At 46.1% G+C, this 16,762-nt stretch overlaps 1 protein-coding gene and 1 pseudogene across 1 annotated transcript in view; both read right to left on the minus strand.

The window, feature by feature from the left end:
* Positions 1 to 1,104: 1,104 nt before the first annotated feature.
* Positions 1,105 to 16,762, minus strand: part of LOC149434654 (protein mono-ADP-ribosyltransferase PARP14-like) — a 39,401-nt gene continuing 23,743 nt past the window's right edge. Inside the window, exons 5-6 of the mRNA XM_089663554.1 lie at positions 8,941 to 9,642; positions 1,105 to 1,704 (exon numbers count right to left, since the gene is read on the minus strand). Coding sequence (XP_089519680.1) covers positions 1,571 to 1,704; positions 8,941 to 9,642 — 836 coding nt within the window. The 3' untranslated portion in view covers positions 1,105 to 1,570. The remainder of the gene's footprint in view (positions 1,705 to 8,940; positions 9,643 to 16,762) is intronic.
* Positions 4,262 to 4,377, minus strand: LOC149434655 (U2 spliceosomal RNA; annotated as a pseudogene).

A 16,762-nucleotide genomic window follows, 5' to 3' on the forward strand; every position in this document is an offset into this window, starting at 1 on the left:
ATGTAATCCCCCGTGGATTTCGAGGTGTGTTTAGGATCATTATCCATTTGTAGAAGCCATCCTCTCTTTAACTTCAGCTTTTTCACAGATGGCATCAAGTTACCATCCAAAATTTGCGGAAATTTTATTGAATCCATTTTTCCTTCTACTCGTGAGATGTTCCCTGTGCCACTGGCTGCAACACAACCCCAAAGCATGATTGATCCAACCCCATGATTAACAGTTGGACAGAGGTTCTTTTGATTAAATTCTGTGCCCCTTCTTCTCCAAACATACCTTTGCTCATTCCGGCCAAAAAGTTCAATTTTAACCTCATCGGTCCACAGCACTTGTTTCCAAAATGCATCAGGCTTGTCTATATGTTCATTTGCAAAGTTCAAACAATGATTTTTGTGGTGAGGACATAGAAGAGGTTTTCTTCTGATGACTCTTCCATGAAGACCATATTTGTACAAGTATCTCTTTATAGTGGAATAGTGTACCACAACTCCAGTGTCTGCCAGATCTTTCTGGAGGGATCGTGCAGTCAAACATGGGTTTTGAATTGTTTTTCACACAATCCTGCGAGCTGTTCTGTCTGATATTTTTCTTGGTCTTCCAGATCTTGCTTTAACTTTCACTGTTCCTGATGACTGCCATTTCTTAATTACATTCCGAACAGAGGATATTGACATCTGAAAACGCTTTGCTATCTTCTTATAGCCTTCTCCAGCTTTGTGAGCGTCAACTATTTTCAGTTTCAGTTTTCTAGACAACTGCTTAGAAGAACCCATGGTGCTGATTGTTGGGGCAAGGTCAGATGAGTCTGAGCATTTAAAACCTTTGAGATTGACATCACCTGGTCTTCCCGGACGATGATTGAGAACAATCCATGACACTGGCAGGTCTCAGCTTGGCAAAGGGGGCAGTGCGTGCTATAAATTCTGCAGGGTGCCCAAACTTTTGCAGACGCCATTTTTTTGTTTTCTGTTATTTTGAAAGTGTAAATGATGGAAATAAAATCTAACTTTTGTTGACATATTATAAGAATGTCTAATCTGTAATTTGATGCCTTTTGGAGATTTTTCCATCTTTCCTTGGCTTCTTTATGCACATTATTACAAATTTTTAGCTGGGGTGCCCAAACTTTCGATCCCCACTGTACATGGCTAACTTCATGTGCAGTATGATACATATTATACAACCAGAGTAAGTGGGAGTTATGGGAACATTGTACACTTTGGCAGTAATTAATAATAAAGGTGGCAACCTCAGTATTTGATGAATTATACCACAATATGGTGTGGCCTGAGTCCTGTATTATCAACATTTCACCATGGCTAGGTGCCAACAAAATCAGTATGATCAGGAGAAAGTGGCAGAACCATGGCCTAAAGTTGGGGAAGCAGTTCATCTTCTTCAGGGTCAGGGTTTTCTACCCCCGTTAATACCCCCTTTTCCTTGATTGTCCTGTTCGAGGTCAGGGCTTTCTGCCCCCGTTAGTACCTCCTTTCCTGTTTTCCTTGGGTCTGGTCCTGGGCCTTTCTCGACCAGCTTCGCTCTGGAAGCATGGATCCAGATGGAACTATGTTCAGTGAGGACTGCTGTTCTGGTTACTGCTACGACCGTAGTTTCTGGTCCATAGGCGAAATCCTGCTGTTTCTTGTTTCTCGTCAGCTGTTTCACCACAATACGATCTCCGGCCTGGAACGTGTAGGTATTTTCCTGTAAAAAAAACGGAAACTTGCGGATAACATCGTTCTCTTTTTGTGGGATACATTTCTGGCCATTGGGAAAACACATCTGTGACCACACAAGCTGGTTGTTGTCCTCCCTTTTGTTTGGGGTATGTGTGTAAAGTCAATCTGAAAATGTATAAAAGGTGTTGTGGGGTGAGACAGGTGTTGATGCATGGCTTTATTTGGGTTGTTTGGGTTACACCTGATACATGTGATGCATCTTTTCACATAATCTTGTACTAACTCCACCATTCCTGTGATATAAAAATCTTTTTGGAGTTGTTTTAGGGTTGCCTTCTATCCTATATGTCCTATCCCATGGTATTATGCAATGTATATCAGGGCGCTACACCGTGGGGTGCATAGTTTCCCCTCTTTGCAGATTAATCCAGTCTTTGGATTCTTCTGTAAAATAGGGTAGCACCAGTCTTCGAGCTCCTTTGTGGAAACTGACTGCTACAAAGTTGTGATCAATTGGGAATCATCTGGGAGGATGGGCATAAAGTGGGCATCTGCAGTAAAGCAAGTTGTTGTTGAGCTACCTTTTTTGCTTCATAATCTGCTAGAGCGTTACCTTTTGTTATATCATCGTCCCCTTTGGTTGGTGCTCTGCTGTGTATGACAGCAAATTCCTTGGGAAGTGTGAGAGCCTTGAGCAAATTGGCTACTAGTTGGGAATGGGCAATCTTTTTTCATCAGCTCCTATGTAGCCTTTGAGAAACCATAATACACCATGGTCATACACTGTTCCATAGGCATATTTAGAATCCGTGTAAATAGTGACAGACTGATCTTTGTACAGTTCACATACTCTAGTGAAAACAATCAATTCAGCAACCTGGGCTGATTGAAAAGGGATTTGTCATTTGGCGTAGTGCAGGAGCCATCTATGAAAACAACATCAGCATTTGGGATTGGAATCTTTGATAAATCTAGTCTGGGTGAAGTATTAGCCTCAATGGATTTGAGGCAGTCATGAGCCTCGGGTTTCAGATCGTTTGACAATTTGAGATCCAACAGTGCCTTTAGGATCATTGCTGGACCTGGGTTGTTTGCGCTATACTTGATATGCAACATGGGGTTGCTCATCAAGATAACCTCATATCCGCTGAGTCGTTGGGAGGACATGTGTTGAGTGTGTATATATCTTAGTAAAATAGCTACATTATGTGTAGTGTGCAATATCATAGGGTGTCCTAAGGTGAATGACATAGACATTTCCACAGTCATAGCGTAAAATGCCAACACTTTGAGACACGCAGGCATGCCTTGGACCTGAACTGGCACCATTTTTTTGAGAAAAAAGCTACAGGGCGAAGTCTTCCTCCGTGCTCTTGGGCGAGTACACCAGCCATGGTCTTACAATTGTCCCTTGCATACACATGAAACATTTTTACATAATCAGGAAGGCTAAGGCCAGGGGCAGTTACCATTGCATTTTTCAAGTACACATATGCATCAACCATGTCATCTGACCACGTAACAATTTCTGACATTTGCTGGGTTGTGACTTATCATAATAGGAACAGTCGGGTATCCACTGGCGGCAGTAACCAATGGCTCCAAGAAAGGAGAGCATGTCTTTCTTGGTTTGTGGGCGGGCAAGTTTCAGGAGAGCCACAGCTCTCTTTTGACTGACTTTCCTTTCCTCCTTTTGTAAACACAAAACCCAGATATTCAACACTTTTTTTTTTTTTTTTTTTAAGTCCGCAAACGTGCAACTATAACGTAAAAACCCGTAAGTGTTCACAAAAAATGTGCAAGTGCAAAACACCACACGAAAAAGTGCACTTAGGGGTGTGCTGTGTCCTACCCCTAAAGGGGCTTGGACCGCTTACCCTGATCCCCCGGGGCACGAAGCTCCTGACGGGGACAAGGTTCCCACTTGGTCCTCCTGGCCAAAAGGCCTGGTGGACCACCGTTCCCTATGCCCAGCCGAAGCCGGACATTCAGTACTAGGCAAGGGGACTCTCCCGGAGAAGAGTCCTCTAGGGATCAGGGGAGGAAGGAACCGTATGGCCACACATCCTCCCCCTAGACTTCAGGGTAGGCCCGAGGACCCACACCCTCCATCCGTGAAAAACACACACATAAGGCAAAGAAAAAGTGACAAACGTGGGTAAGTGCGTAATAAATAAGAGAAAGAAAAAATAAAAAAGTGGTACCGTGCCGAATCGTGCACAGACCAGGCCCTGAGGCCCGTAGCAAAAATTGCCCTGAACGTAGCCAAAAGGCCTGGTCCTTAGGGCGCTGTGCAAAAAGAGGTGAAAAACAGTGGCCATGTGTCATCTTCACACCGTGGGGTCCCACACCCAAGTGTTACTAGTGACACCCCTGAGAGCGTCTTCCCCAGGGGGCACTGAGTTTGCGGACTTTTTGCGTCCCCAGCCCCTGGCCAGACCAAGGTAGATCCGTCCAAATCAGGAGGTACTGGGTCTTTCCAGTCTTCCCAGAGGAATTACTCCCGGGGCCCCAGCTTAACTCGTGGCGCTCCCTGGTTTCTGTCCCTCCGGTACTAGCCTTCCGGACCCCCATCATTCCAGTGAGGGTACTATACAACAACCATCCCCGCAAAGCTAGAATGGTCGGGAGCGCCCCCACTGGACACTGATAAGAACAGATACTACACTTGATCTTAGCCAAAAGGCCGAGAATTCAACACTTGTTTTACACCATTGTAGTTTTTTCTTTGACACTTTGTGTCCACCTTCAAAAAAACATTTCAACAAACTCTCCCCATCCCTCAGGCCGGCCCCCTTAGTGAGACTGCAGAGGCAGATGACATCCGCGTACTGCAGCAGGACTGACCCATAGTCCGGTGACCACCCCCTCAGAGTGGCCTGGAGAACAGTTGAGTAGACTACAGAAAAATCTACAAAAACCCCGAGGCATTAAACAGAAAACAAAAATGGGCTGTGTCTCTGCATCAACAAGGACGCTAAAAATGCATTTGCTAAATCAATTACTGAAAAACATTCAGCATCAGACGGTATGGCGGTAAAAAAACGAAACGTCAAACACCAACAGAACAATGTTTTGTAATACAGTCAATGTCCTCTATTTCCAAACATTTAATTAATAACGTGTCTCCTACAGTGAGAAATGGATATTGCTTGGTCTGTGTCACCACTTTGTGTCTGGTTCCACCTGCCCATCTGGGATTGAAAATTGTATCTATTCCTGCTTTATTTGCCAAGTCTACTAATAGGGACCCTGATATCTCTTTTAATCCTTCAGCAGAAAAAAGTTTCCTTATTCTGTGTGGAATCAGGAGTTCCTTGGGTGGGGGTTCAGGTTGGTCTTCCACCGCATCCTGGACTGGGACAGGGGATGGGGCTGTGGGTTGGATTTGCTGCTGTGCTGCAATAAAAATTCACGTCCTCTTTGGAGAAGGAAAGATATATTCTGACAGTACGGAGCTGACAGTACAGAGCGGGTCTAGTGACTCATAACCACTTATCACTCTCAACAAAAGATCGACAATAAGAACTTAAATATTGACTCTATTTCAATGACTTTGACCCGTTCACTTACCAACCGGGTTCACTTATTTGCATAAACAAATTATCTTATACTCTATGCATTTGATGATAGAAGCAAAGAAAAGAAAGTTGGTTACCCTCAACAGACTAGTTAAGACTCTGTAATGTACCTAGACCCCATCTAGATATTTGAAATGTAGACCCCGTCTACATAAATCACCTTTCCTTATCTGAGTCTCCCGGAGACTCAATGAAGTATTCCCGGAATACTCCTGTCACAGTTCAGAGATCGAGAGTTTAGTCAGAGCCCACGGACAGCCGGACAGACAGACAGACTTTGTTTATCTTACCGGGTGACCGCAAACGGGTTGACCTCCCGATCTCGGTGGAACCTCCAATTGAAAGGTTGTCCATAGCCCCTGGCTATCAGTCTTTATCAGGCTGCTGAGGGTACGACGCGTCGGGGAGATTGACTTCATCTCAGAAAAGACAACAGACATACACACAGTGATAGTTGAAATCAATCTCTCAAGTTTATTAGCGGGAAGAAAATTAATATAACAGAAAAAAGAAAGGTGGGGGGCACAGAGTATCAAAAAGCTGAGTTGTCAGTAATTGATTGGCTGAATACAAAAAGACAACATTGACGTCAATTCTGAAAAGTGATGAGAAGCGGAGTTTAACTTTCCCAGGAATAAAAGTTTCTACATTGTTTTAAAACACTTATCTACTACATACAATAGAATCTCGCTAGATACTTGTCAAGGCTATGAACATGACTTTCTCAGGCCTTGAAATCAGTTACAAGTATCCAACAATTATTTTCCCATGGGACAGAAGTATTTGACTTTTAATTATATCATAACAGAAACAGGTGCTGTTAGTACAAAGAAATAATTGGATACTATCCCTGCCTCTACCAAGGCTAAGCTAGAAATAGAAGAATATTGTGAGCACAGTTCTATAACACATAACTGACAGCATATTTTCATTAACTCATTCTGGGTATAATACAAAACAATTAATCAACATGTTAGTAGAAAATATAGAATGGAGTTGGGGGGAAAACAAAATGACAGACCTAAAAAAACATATATTTCCCTTCAGATACCCCTGCGTGGGAAACATATATTGCATGGAACTTTCCTTTAAATGAAATTGGGCTAAAAGGCCTTTAAAAAAGAAGAAAGCGATTGGCTGTGTGCTGTAAAAGCTCTACCGGTGATGCTAGTTCTCACAAGGTGTATTGGGAGACTGCCATGTCATGTCTATGGGCACATCCAATCTGGAGGTCCTCATCATACCTTCATACTGCACCTTGGTCATCCAGATTGGTAATACAGAGAGTCCTCACTTCTGTGACCCCCGAGAACTCCCAGGGTTGGCAATTCATTCATCTTCTCTTAGCTGGAGCCATCCCACCCTTAACCACCTCCCATCCAGCCGTTGTATATACACGGCCAGATGGGGCAGTGTAGGGGCGGGTGGATGTTTATAAACGGCCTCCCCGCCCCCTGCTTGTGCACGCTCCCTGGGAGCGTGCAGCACCACGATCCGGTGCCGCTGCGTCCTCCAGAGACAGTGGAACACCGATCGTTGTACGGGACCCCTGTGTGAGGTCCCGATCATGTGATCACTGATTGGCCAATCAGTGATCACATGAAGAGCAGTAAGCAAGATGTCACTTCTGACATCATTGCTTACTACGTGTGAAATATGTGAGTGATCACCGAGATCACATGGTACAGGGCTATTCACAACAGCCTTGTACCATGTGACAAGCTGTGACCAATCACAGCTCACACAGTATTTCTCAATGGCTGCAAGAATGCAGCCAGAGAGGAGAAATGATTCCTCTTACAGCCTTTATGGGTATAAAAGCATTCAGTGTAAAAAACAAACAAAATCTTCAATCTTCATCACCCCCTACAAGCAGTACAGTGTTACCATGGTGACAGTATGTAAAAAAAAAAAAGAAAAACCATAAATATTAATATAAAAAAATAAAATAAAAATGTAAAAAAAAAATGTTTAAAAATTATAATTTTTGGTTATAAACTAATTTGGGTTATTTTTTTTTTTTACTAAAAAGATAATGGAATAAATTTTGGCCAAGATTTATGGTGAAATGATATTTATTTGCAAAATTTTATAAGAAAAACACTTTTTTCGAAATTTTTGGACTTTTTCATTTACATAGCAAAAAAAATAAAAATCCCAGCGGTGAATAAATATCACCAAAATAAAGCTTTATCTGTCTCAAAAAAATGCAAAAAAATTCATATGGGTACAGTGTTGCATGACCGCGCAATTGTCATTCAAAGTGTGATAGCGCTGAAAGCTGAAAATTGGCCTGGGGGGGAGGGGGGGAAAGTGTCCGGACTGGAAGGGGGGGAAAGTGTCCGGACTGGAAGGGGGGGAAAGTGTCCGGACTGGAAGGGGGGGAAAGTGTCCGGACTGGAAGGGGGGGAAAGTGTCCGGACTGGAAGGGGGGAAAGTGTCCGGACTGGAAGGGGGTGAAAGTGTCCGGACTAGAAGTGGGGGAAAGCGTCCGGACTGGAAGGGGGGAAAGCGTCCGGACTGGAAGGGGGTGAAAGTGTCCGGACTGGAAGGGGGGGAAAGTGTCCGGACTGGAAGTGGGGGAAAGTGTCCGGACTGGAAGGGGGGGAAAGTGTCCGGACTGGAAGGGGGGGAAAGTGTCCGGACTGGAAGGGGGGGGAAGCGTCCGGACTGGAAGGGGGGAAAGTGTCCGGACTGGAAGGGGGTGAAAGTGTCCGGACTGGAAGGGGGGAAAGTGTCCGGACTGGAAGGGGGAGAAAGTGTCCGGACTGGAAGGGGGGGAAAGTGTCCGGACTGGAAGGGGGGGAAAGTGTCTGGACTGGAAGGGGGGAAAGTGTCCGGACTGGAAGGGGGTGAAAGTGTCCGGACTGGAAGGGGGGAAAGTGTCCGGACTGGAAGGGGGAGAAAGTGTCCGGACTGGAAGGGGGTGAAAGTGTCCGGACTGGAAGGGGGGGAAAGTGTCCGGACTGGAAGGGGGGGAAGTGTCCGGACTGGAAGGGGGGTGAAAGTGTCCAGACTGGAAGGGGGGGAAAGTGTCCGGACTGGAAGGGGGTGAAAGTGTCCGGACTGGAAGGGGGGAAAGTGTCCGGACTGGAAGGGGGGAAAGTGTCCGGACTGGAAGGGGGGGAAGCGTCCGGACTGGAAGGGGGGGAAGTATTCAGACTGGAAGGGGGGAAAGTGTCCGGACTGGACGGGGGGGAATTGTCCGGACTGGACGGGGGGAAGTGTCCGGACTGGAAGGGGGGGAGTGTCCGGACTGGAAGGGGGGGGAGTGTCCGGACTGGAAGGGGGGGAAGTGTCCGGACTGGAAGGGGGGGAAAGTGTCCAGACTGGACGGGGGGGAAGTGTCCGGACTGGACGGGGGGAAGTGTCCGGACTGGAAGGGGGGGAAAGTGTCCGGACTGGAAGGGGGGGAAAGTGTCCGGACTGGAAGGAGGGGAAGTGTCCGGACTGGAAGGGGGGGAAAGTGTCCGGACTGGAAGGGGGGGAAAGTGTCCGGACTGGACGGGGGGAAAGTGTCCGGACTGGACGGGGGGGAAGTGTCCGGACTGGACGGGGGGAAGTGTCCGGACTGGACGGGGGGAAAGTGTCCGGACTGGAAGTGGTTAATAATGGCTGATGATCATTAACAATATTTTATATGATGACTAATGAACATTTGAAGAATGAATAGAAATTACCTTTTTTTGTTTTACGTTGAAGTTGTATTTCGTTCCCTTTGGCATCTCTCGCAGATTTCCGCTCTATGACCACCAGGTGCTTCACACCCGCGATATCAATATCCACAGAACCTAACTGCTCATTATAAGCTCTTTCCAGCTTGTGGTTTGTTATTGGGTCGAAGGGAGCAAAGCCAGAGTCTCGGTAATATGCCCACTGCACCATGTTTCTGCACAGCTCCGCCTCTCGTTCCCGCGTCTTCTTTTCTTGCACGCTTCTCACCATGTTTTCAATTTTAACACGGACCTCCAGAACATCCATGGTGCGGCCCGTCACTTTAATGGTGGACTGTGGTGAGTTCAAACTAACATGGACTCCGTTGTCTCTTTGAAGCTGAGCCAGAATTTCTCGGTCCTTATCATCCAAGTCCTGTATCCAGGTATTGGTGATAGTATCGTCATGCTGATCCTTTGTGATGAGACCTCGGAGCCAGTCTATGACCTTTTTCTCAGATTCACGGCTTTCTGCACACAGGTGGAAAATGGCCGGCTCTATGTTTTCTCTCAGCACAAGAACTTTGGGTTTTTTGTTTTCTTCTTCCTTGCCATTCCTTCTTCCATTCTTTTTGTCGGATTGGTTTGTATTCCAAAAAAAAAGTATTATAAATTGGCATATAATCCAGAAAAAGGCTAATGTAGAATGGCTTAGAAATATAAAAAAGGCTGTTAAGAGAAGATAAAAAAATATTGGGGTAAGACACAAGGAAATTCCCAAAATTCTTGTAGGTCAGTAGGACCTCATTCACAGAGGCATATTGATTGATAGAGGATCAAGGTCCTTCAGAAAGAGATGTCTGATACATTGTATGCATGCAACATTTGTGCCAGCATATACATACAGTACATACATACAGTACATACAGTCAGGGGCGGACTGACAACTCATGGGGCCCCTGGGCAATAGGGGATCATGGGGCCCCTGTGTCCTTGCCCAAACTCAAAAAAGCCTATGAAAAATATACCGGGGCATCTCATGGGGCCCCCTACTGACCCCGGGCCCTCGGACAGTGCCTGAGTTTCCAAATGGTCAGTCTGCCCCTGCATATAGTACATACATACTTACAGTGCATACATACATACATACATAGACCCTGTTGGCTATCACCACCGCTCACGGCCAACATGTACGTATCACCAATGATAAAGGCCGTGATGCCACTGCTGCTGATCGCACACTACTGATGTCTACATCACCCCCTTAACCACTTCAAGTCCAGACACTTAACCCCTTGGCGCTGGCGCCTCCTGGCCCTTTAAGGGGTTCAGAAGCCAGGAGACGGGGCAGGGTTTTAAGGTCATGTGACCGCCATGATTCGCCATCACATGATCAGGAAAGGTCCCGATTGAAAGAGGAGATCTGGACCTTTCCGTGAGTACGGGACATGTGTGCTGGGAGCGCGCAGGGCGCACGCTCTTAGGACATATGTTTTTCTTAATTGCACGCAAATGTGCGGCCACTTGGCATGCCGCCCGCACTGGAAATCGCAACCGCACTGGGAACCTCGGCTGTGGTTTCCAAAGAAGTGCAGGGACTTCTTTCTGGCGTGTCCCGGGGCACGGGTGTCCATTCAAATGAATCTCATGCCCCCGCAAAACGCGGCCCGCAGGAACACGGATATGTGTATCGGGGGTAAATGGGATAATCTTTCACAATCTTGAAAAAAGCTTCACCCACACTTTTTCATTTCAGATTTATGTTAAAAATGTCATATTTGTTTATATTTAATTTGAATGGGAGTCACTTTGGGTGGGGGGCCCATGGAACCCAACTCACTTTGGAGGGCTGGGGAGACCCCTGTCTCAGCTCCCCATATCCCTATTATGTGTAAGTCACCCTGTGCCTGTTAGGGGTACAGGGTGATCTGTCCTAATATTGGGGTGGGGGGTTGTTGATTGTTTAATGTCATGTGGTTGCATCCCATTGTTCTATTGTTTGGCTTGGGAGCAAACTATTATGGGATGTATGTGTTTATGTGTATTAGCTTGGTGGGGGGTGTCTCCAGCAGCCCTCCCTCCTGATGGGACTGTCTGCTGGTGTGAAGTTTGAATATCCCTGTGCCTCTTGTTGCTAAATGTAGATTGCCCCGCCCTGTGTCATTATTCAGGGAGGGGGGATTGCCCCCTGAGTGTATAAAAAGCCAGTTCGAGTTTCAAATAAAGAGTTCCATGTTCAGACTGATGTGGTCTGGTCTTGTTTGGTCGGCTGTGGGGTCTATGGTCGGTGTTCAGACGGGGAAGCGGTATTCTAACGGAAGTACCCAAGTGCAGTCTGGGTCGGTTCCATTACACCAACAATAGGCCAAATTCTCCTATTTCCTGAGGGTATGAGTTGTGTAGGTTTTTGTGATGGTATGAAGGAGATCATCTGCAGATGCAGAAATATTATGTTGTCTACCTGAATTCCACATCTATTTTCATTTTTTTTTTTCAGATTTTCTGGGAAAGCACTTCCATATAGAGAATCAATAATATAGGAGAAACGGGGCATCCTTATCTCATTACATTTTTAACATAAAATAGATTTGACAAGCAATGATTCATTTTAATTTTTGCAGAAGGGTTATTATAGAGAGAGAAGATTTGTGACACCATAACAGGCAGAAAATTGAATCGATACATAGGTTGTTTTTCATTTCCAGTCAACCCTGTCAAAGGCCTTGTGAGTATCAATAGAAAGCAAGAGAGTTTCTATCTTTTTTATGGTTAGCATGGTCAAGAAACATAATCATTTTATTTATATTATCTCTATCCCCTCCTCATCCCCACCCACTGCTTTCTAGAAACTTCTCAGGCTTCTAGAGCAGGGGGAGGTATCAGGGAACTTACCTGCAGAGCTCTCAGCCCTGACCAGGGACGGACTGACCATTTGGAAACTCGGGCACTGCCCGAGGGCCCGGGGTCGGTAGGGGGCCCCATGAGATGTCCCTGGTACCTTTTTCATAGACTTTTTTGAGTCTGGGCAAGGACACAGGGGCCCCATGATCCCCTATTGCCCGGGGGCCCCATGAGTTGTCAGTCCGCCCCTGGCCCTGACCTAACGTGACCTGGCTGACTCATCCCAGGCTGCTACTCAGTCTCTATCTAAAAATCTATCTAGTGCTCTAGATCTCTTTCAGTTCATGAGACGGCCCTGAAGGTTTTACTATACCCCCTCTAGACTTCATGTCATGTTTCCGGGAACATTGCACCTTTGCTTTAGGGGGTGTGGCCTGGCTAGTACCCTCGTACATGTATTTTGGGCTTGCCCTGGTCTTCCCTTGATCTGGCATAGGATTTCAGAGGTGGCTATCACTCTGGCGGGTTCACCGGTGGATTTATCCTTGCAAATTTGCTTATGGGGTATATAGCTCTCATGGATGGAGTGTGGTGCTTTATTGTTTTGTTTTGCATGTTTTTAAGATGTTTTTCATTAAAGATGTTGTTCATTAATTTTTTGACCATCAGCCTGCTTATCTATGTTAGCACATTATGAATAAGTATACAAAAAACCCATAAGTGCTGGTTGAATCCATAAATCAATTCTTTAGTTTGGTATGCATACAGGTGTTTAATTGGGGATTCACGGACTATCTTTTTGAGACCTTGAGGCTTTCTTTCTGGGAGATTTCATCAAAATATCTTTCCAATTAATTATTTTAAGAATCAAGAAATATCTCTCAAAACTCAATAACGAAGAGCAATCCAATTTCATATCTAAGAGGGAGGCTAGAGATAATATAATTAAAATGATTATAGAGTGAAGGGCTGGAGTGTGGAGCCTGGGAGGGGGCCTAGGGAGGGGTCTACCTACAGCTAGATGTTGAACAGGAGGATCTCTCTACCTCAACCGTCTGCTGAAAAAGGGCAGCCTGGGAAGCAGGGAAGGAGCCAGCCCAGCATAAGGCCTGAAGGCAGCCACCAACCCAACAAGCTTAGAGGAGAGGCAGAGCGAGTAATCCTACACCCAATGGGCCAGATAGGGGGAGAAGGAATTCAGGTAGAAAACCCAACTAGCTCCTCATCTGGGACTGCTTTATTAAACAGGCAGTTTCTGGGTCCCCTTGCCCAGGGGTTCCCTCAGGTAATTGGATGAAGGGGAGGATCCATCTGGGGTCTGAGGTGGTACACCAGGAGGGCTCTCTAAGAAGAGGATGTTTGTCTATAGACTTGTACATAATTGCTAAAGAGTTTGTCCTCATGTTCACAGTTCCTTGGGCATCCAATACACCCCTCATCTGGGACTGCTTATCTACAATGGCAACTGGGTCCCCTTACCCAGGGATTCCCTCAGGCAGCTGGGTGAAGAGGAGGATTCATCTGGGGTCTGAAATGGTACACCAGGAGGGCTGAAGAGCTCTCCAGAGAAGAAACCTTTTTGTCTATGGAGTTGTACATAGTTGCTAAGGAGTTTGTTCTCATGTTTGCAGTTTCCTTGGGCATCCCATACACCCCTCAACCCCATCCAAGTTCAATATTCCTTAATAAAACTACACAAAACAAGCTTAAGGACTGTTTACTGCCTCCAGTGTGAAGTGTGGAAGAAGGTGAGTGTTGCCTGGCTGTGCAGGACTATAGGGGGACCCAAAATTCATAGACTCCTAAGGGGGTAGTGCTACATGTGAAAATATTAGGATCTTTGTTTCGAGAATCATTGATATGTTAGTGTTTAGAGAATGAGGATGACAATAATTTTCTAGGTTTATGGGATTAAAAAGGTATTGTAGAGGTGCAATGAGGTCTTCACACAAAATAGTTGTAAAGGGAGTTGTGGAGTAGCCATCAGGTGCAAGGGTTTGGCCTGATGGGAAGGACTCTCCTCATTCAAATATGGTAAATGAATCTTACCAAGGTAACTTTTTCTATTGGAGACTCCCATTATATTTTTTTATTCCTTAAAATGTAATATTTATGTTTTAAAGTTCAGTATTGTAATCTACAAAAACCTTTTGAAATGTTTTTGGTGGAAAAAGGCTAATTATCCTAGTTTATATTTGACGTTAGAAATATATGAATTGGAGATAATGTTTTTATATGTGTGGTTAGTGGTTTACCATATTTAAAAGTATACTTTCTATAGCGAACAGAAATCTGCCCCTAGCATGAAAGCGCCAGTTGGTTGTGTTTACCCATCCAGGGCAAAGGTTCTCAGTCCTCCTCTGTCTAACTGTGTAGTAAGATCCTACAGTATGAAAAGGTGAACCATGCACCACCAAGGCCTTTCCCCCCACAACCCCACACACACTTCAGAGGATCAAACATTCCAAAAGCACCCTCAGCTTGAATAGTCATAGATGCTATTAGAAGCAAATACCTTGTGGCAACCCAATCTAGTTGTCAGGACCCGGGTCTGAACCTGCAAACTCTCCAGCGTCTGGCAATGTCCCTTCTTGCTGAGCCACCTGGGATGTTGAAGAGCTTCCTGGACAATTCCTTGAATAATCCTGTCTTGGACCCTGTTTTTCTTGAACCTTAAGCTCTTTGCTTCTCCCATGAGCTTCCTGATTTAAGCCATGTCTCTGCACTTCTTGTTTGCCAGATTACTGTGCTCTCTCCTGCCAATATCTCGCTCTTGTAAGTCCTGCTTCTACCTGTATCTTCGCTACCACCCATTACTGACCTTTGGCTTGTTCCTTGACTATGATTCTGGTTGATCCCAATCTGCAACCACCCGTTACCAACCTTTTGTTTCTTTAATGACTATGCTTCTGCTTGATCCCTACCTGCTATATCTGGTACTTGACCCCTGACTTGCTCATCTCCTGGTGGGGCCATCCTGAGGATCTGGTACTAACACTCAGCAAAACCCATCCCCACCATAAGGAGTTCTGGTGAATACCGGTTAGTACTTAGACCTCGCACCTCAGGTGAGCCCGCATCATCCGCCTAGGTGACATGTTGTGTATTTATCCAGCTGGTCGGTGGGAGCCTCTCTACTGCTATAGCTACTGGCCTCCGAGCCTGACCTCTGACCGTGACACTCGTATTAAAGCAATGTAATACACACCCCTCTCCTCCTCCAGATTAAAGTGCTTGTAAAGGCTGAAGGCTTTTTAACTTCACGCATTCTATGCATGAAGGTAAAAAACCTTCTGTGTGCAGCATCCCCCCCCCCCCCCAACCCCCTCAATACTTGCCTGAGCCTCATTGCTATCAAGCAATGAGAATGACAGCCTCGGCTGTCCCGGGTCTCTGCCCCTCATTGGCTGAGACAGCAAGCAAGAGTCATTGGCTCCCACTACTGTCAATCATAGCCAATGAGGAGAGAGAGGGGGTGGGGGCCAAGGACACATGGAGCAGTGGGTGCATCCATAGCAAGCTGCTTGCTGTGGTGGCACGCGACAGACAGGAGGAGCCAGGAGAGGGGGACCCAAGAAAAGGAGGATCCAGGCTACTCTGTACAAAACCACCACACACAACAGGTAAGTATAGAAATATTTGTTATTTTATAAAAAGCCAGACTTTAAATTCTGTGAAGTTTTTGTCTATGTATTTCATTTTACAAATTATACATTTACTTTATGTTATCGAAAATGCATCAGAAGGTAAACAACCCAAAATCCAAGATGGAACTAAGGCACCGGAGTCACCAAGGACCACAGAGTTCATTTGTCATTTTACGTGGACTTTTCCTTTTGTACCTAAATTTATACTTAAAGTTTATCTAAAGCCATTTTTTTTTCCATGTTGGATTTTCCTTCGTTTTTTTTCTTGTAGACACAACAGGAAGTGAGAGGAACCCCTAGAAGGTGAGGGGAACATTTGCCACAGGAACAGGTGTACCTAGATAGGTCTCTTCACTATTCCTGTTCTGGTGACAACTGTAATATTTTGGATTTCCCTTTACTTTCTGCCTCAGCAATAATGGTTCTCAGAACAAGTAGTGAGGGTGGAGCTCCCCGGTAGGGACACAGACAACAATAGACTCGTGGAATCCACTGGTCCTGTACTAGGACTCAGGGACACCCGGCACCATGGGCAGCTTTGTACATTCCTTCATTACAATGAAGCACATTGTCTACAGCAGGGCTTGAAATGTCCGCTCGCCAAATGCCAGGGGAAATCCCTTTGTGGCAAGCACAGATGGAGCGGAAGGCTTGCAATGGAGCAGGTGACTTGCAATGCGATCCCCAGGCCCCGGGGATCGATTTGTTTTCCACTTGCACTCCAAGCCTCCATGTGAAGCCGGCTTCCGTTTTCTGACTTCTGGTTTCTTATCCACCGCCTTGGGGGACATGAGGAGAGGCCTGCACTTCACTGCCTTGACTGCCTTGATGGACAGAGGCCTGCTCTCCACCGCCTTGGGGGACACGAAGCCCGCTCTCCACCGCCTTGGGGGACACGAAGCCCGCTCTCCACCGCCTTGGGGGACACGAAGCCCGCTCTCCACCACCTTGAGGGACAAGAGTCCCGCTTTCCACTGCCTTGGGGGACACGAGGCCCGCTCTCCACCACCTTGAGGGACAAGAGTCCCGCTTTCCACTGCCTTGGGGGACACGAGGCCCGCTCTCCACCGCCTTGGGGGACAAGAGTCCCGCTCTCCACCGCCTTGGGAGACACAAGGCCCGCTCTCCACCACCTTGGGGGACACGAGGCCTGCTCTACACCGCCTTGGGGGACACGAGGCCCTCTTCTTCACCACCTTGGGAGACACAAGGCCCGCTCTCCACCACCTTGGGGGACACGAGGTAAGCACTTTTTCTTATGCTATACTTCTGTAAACTAAACTTACAACTTTTAAAAGAGACTTTAGTTACTAAAGTCTCTTTTTAAAGATGCAGGAGATAAACAAAGAAAATACAAAATG

Source organism: Staurois parvus, unplaced genomic scaffold (assembly GCF_062004578.1).
Source record: "Staurois parvus isolate SC_StPar_1 unplaced genomic scaffold, SC_StPar_1.0 ptg001719l, whole genome shotgun sequence".
NCBI lineage: Eukaryota > Metazoa > Chordata > Amphibia > Anura > Ranidae > Staurois > Staurois parvus.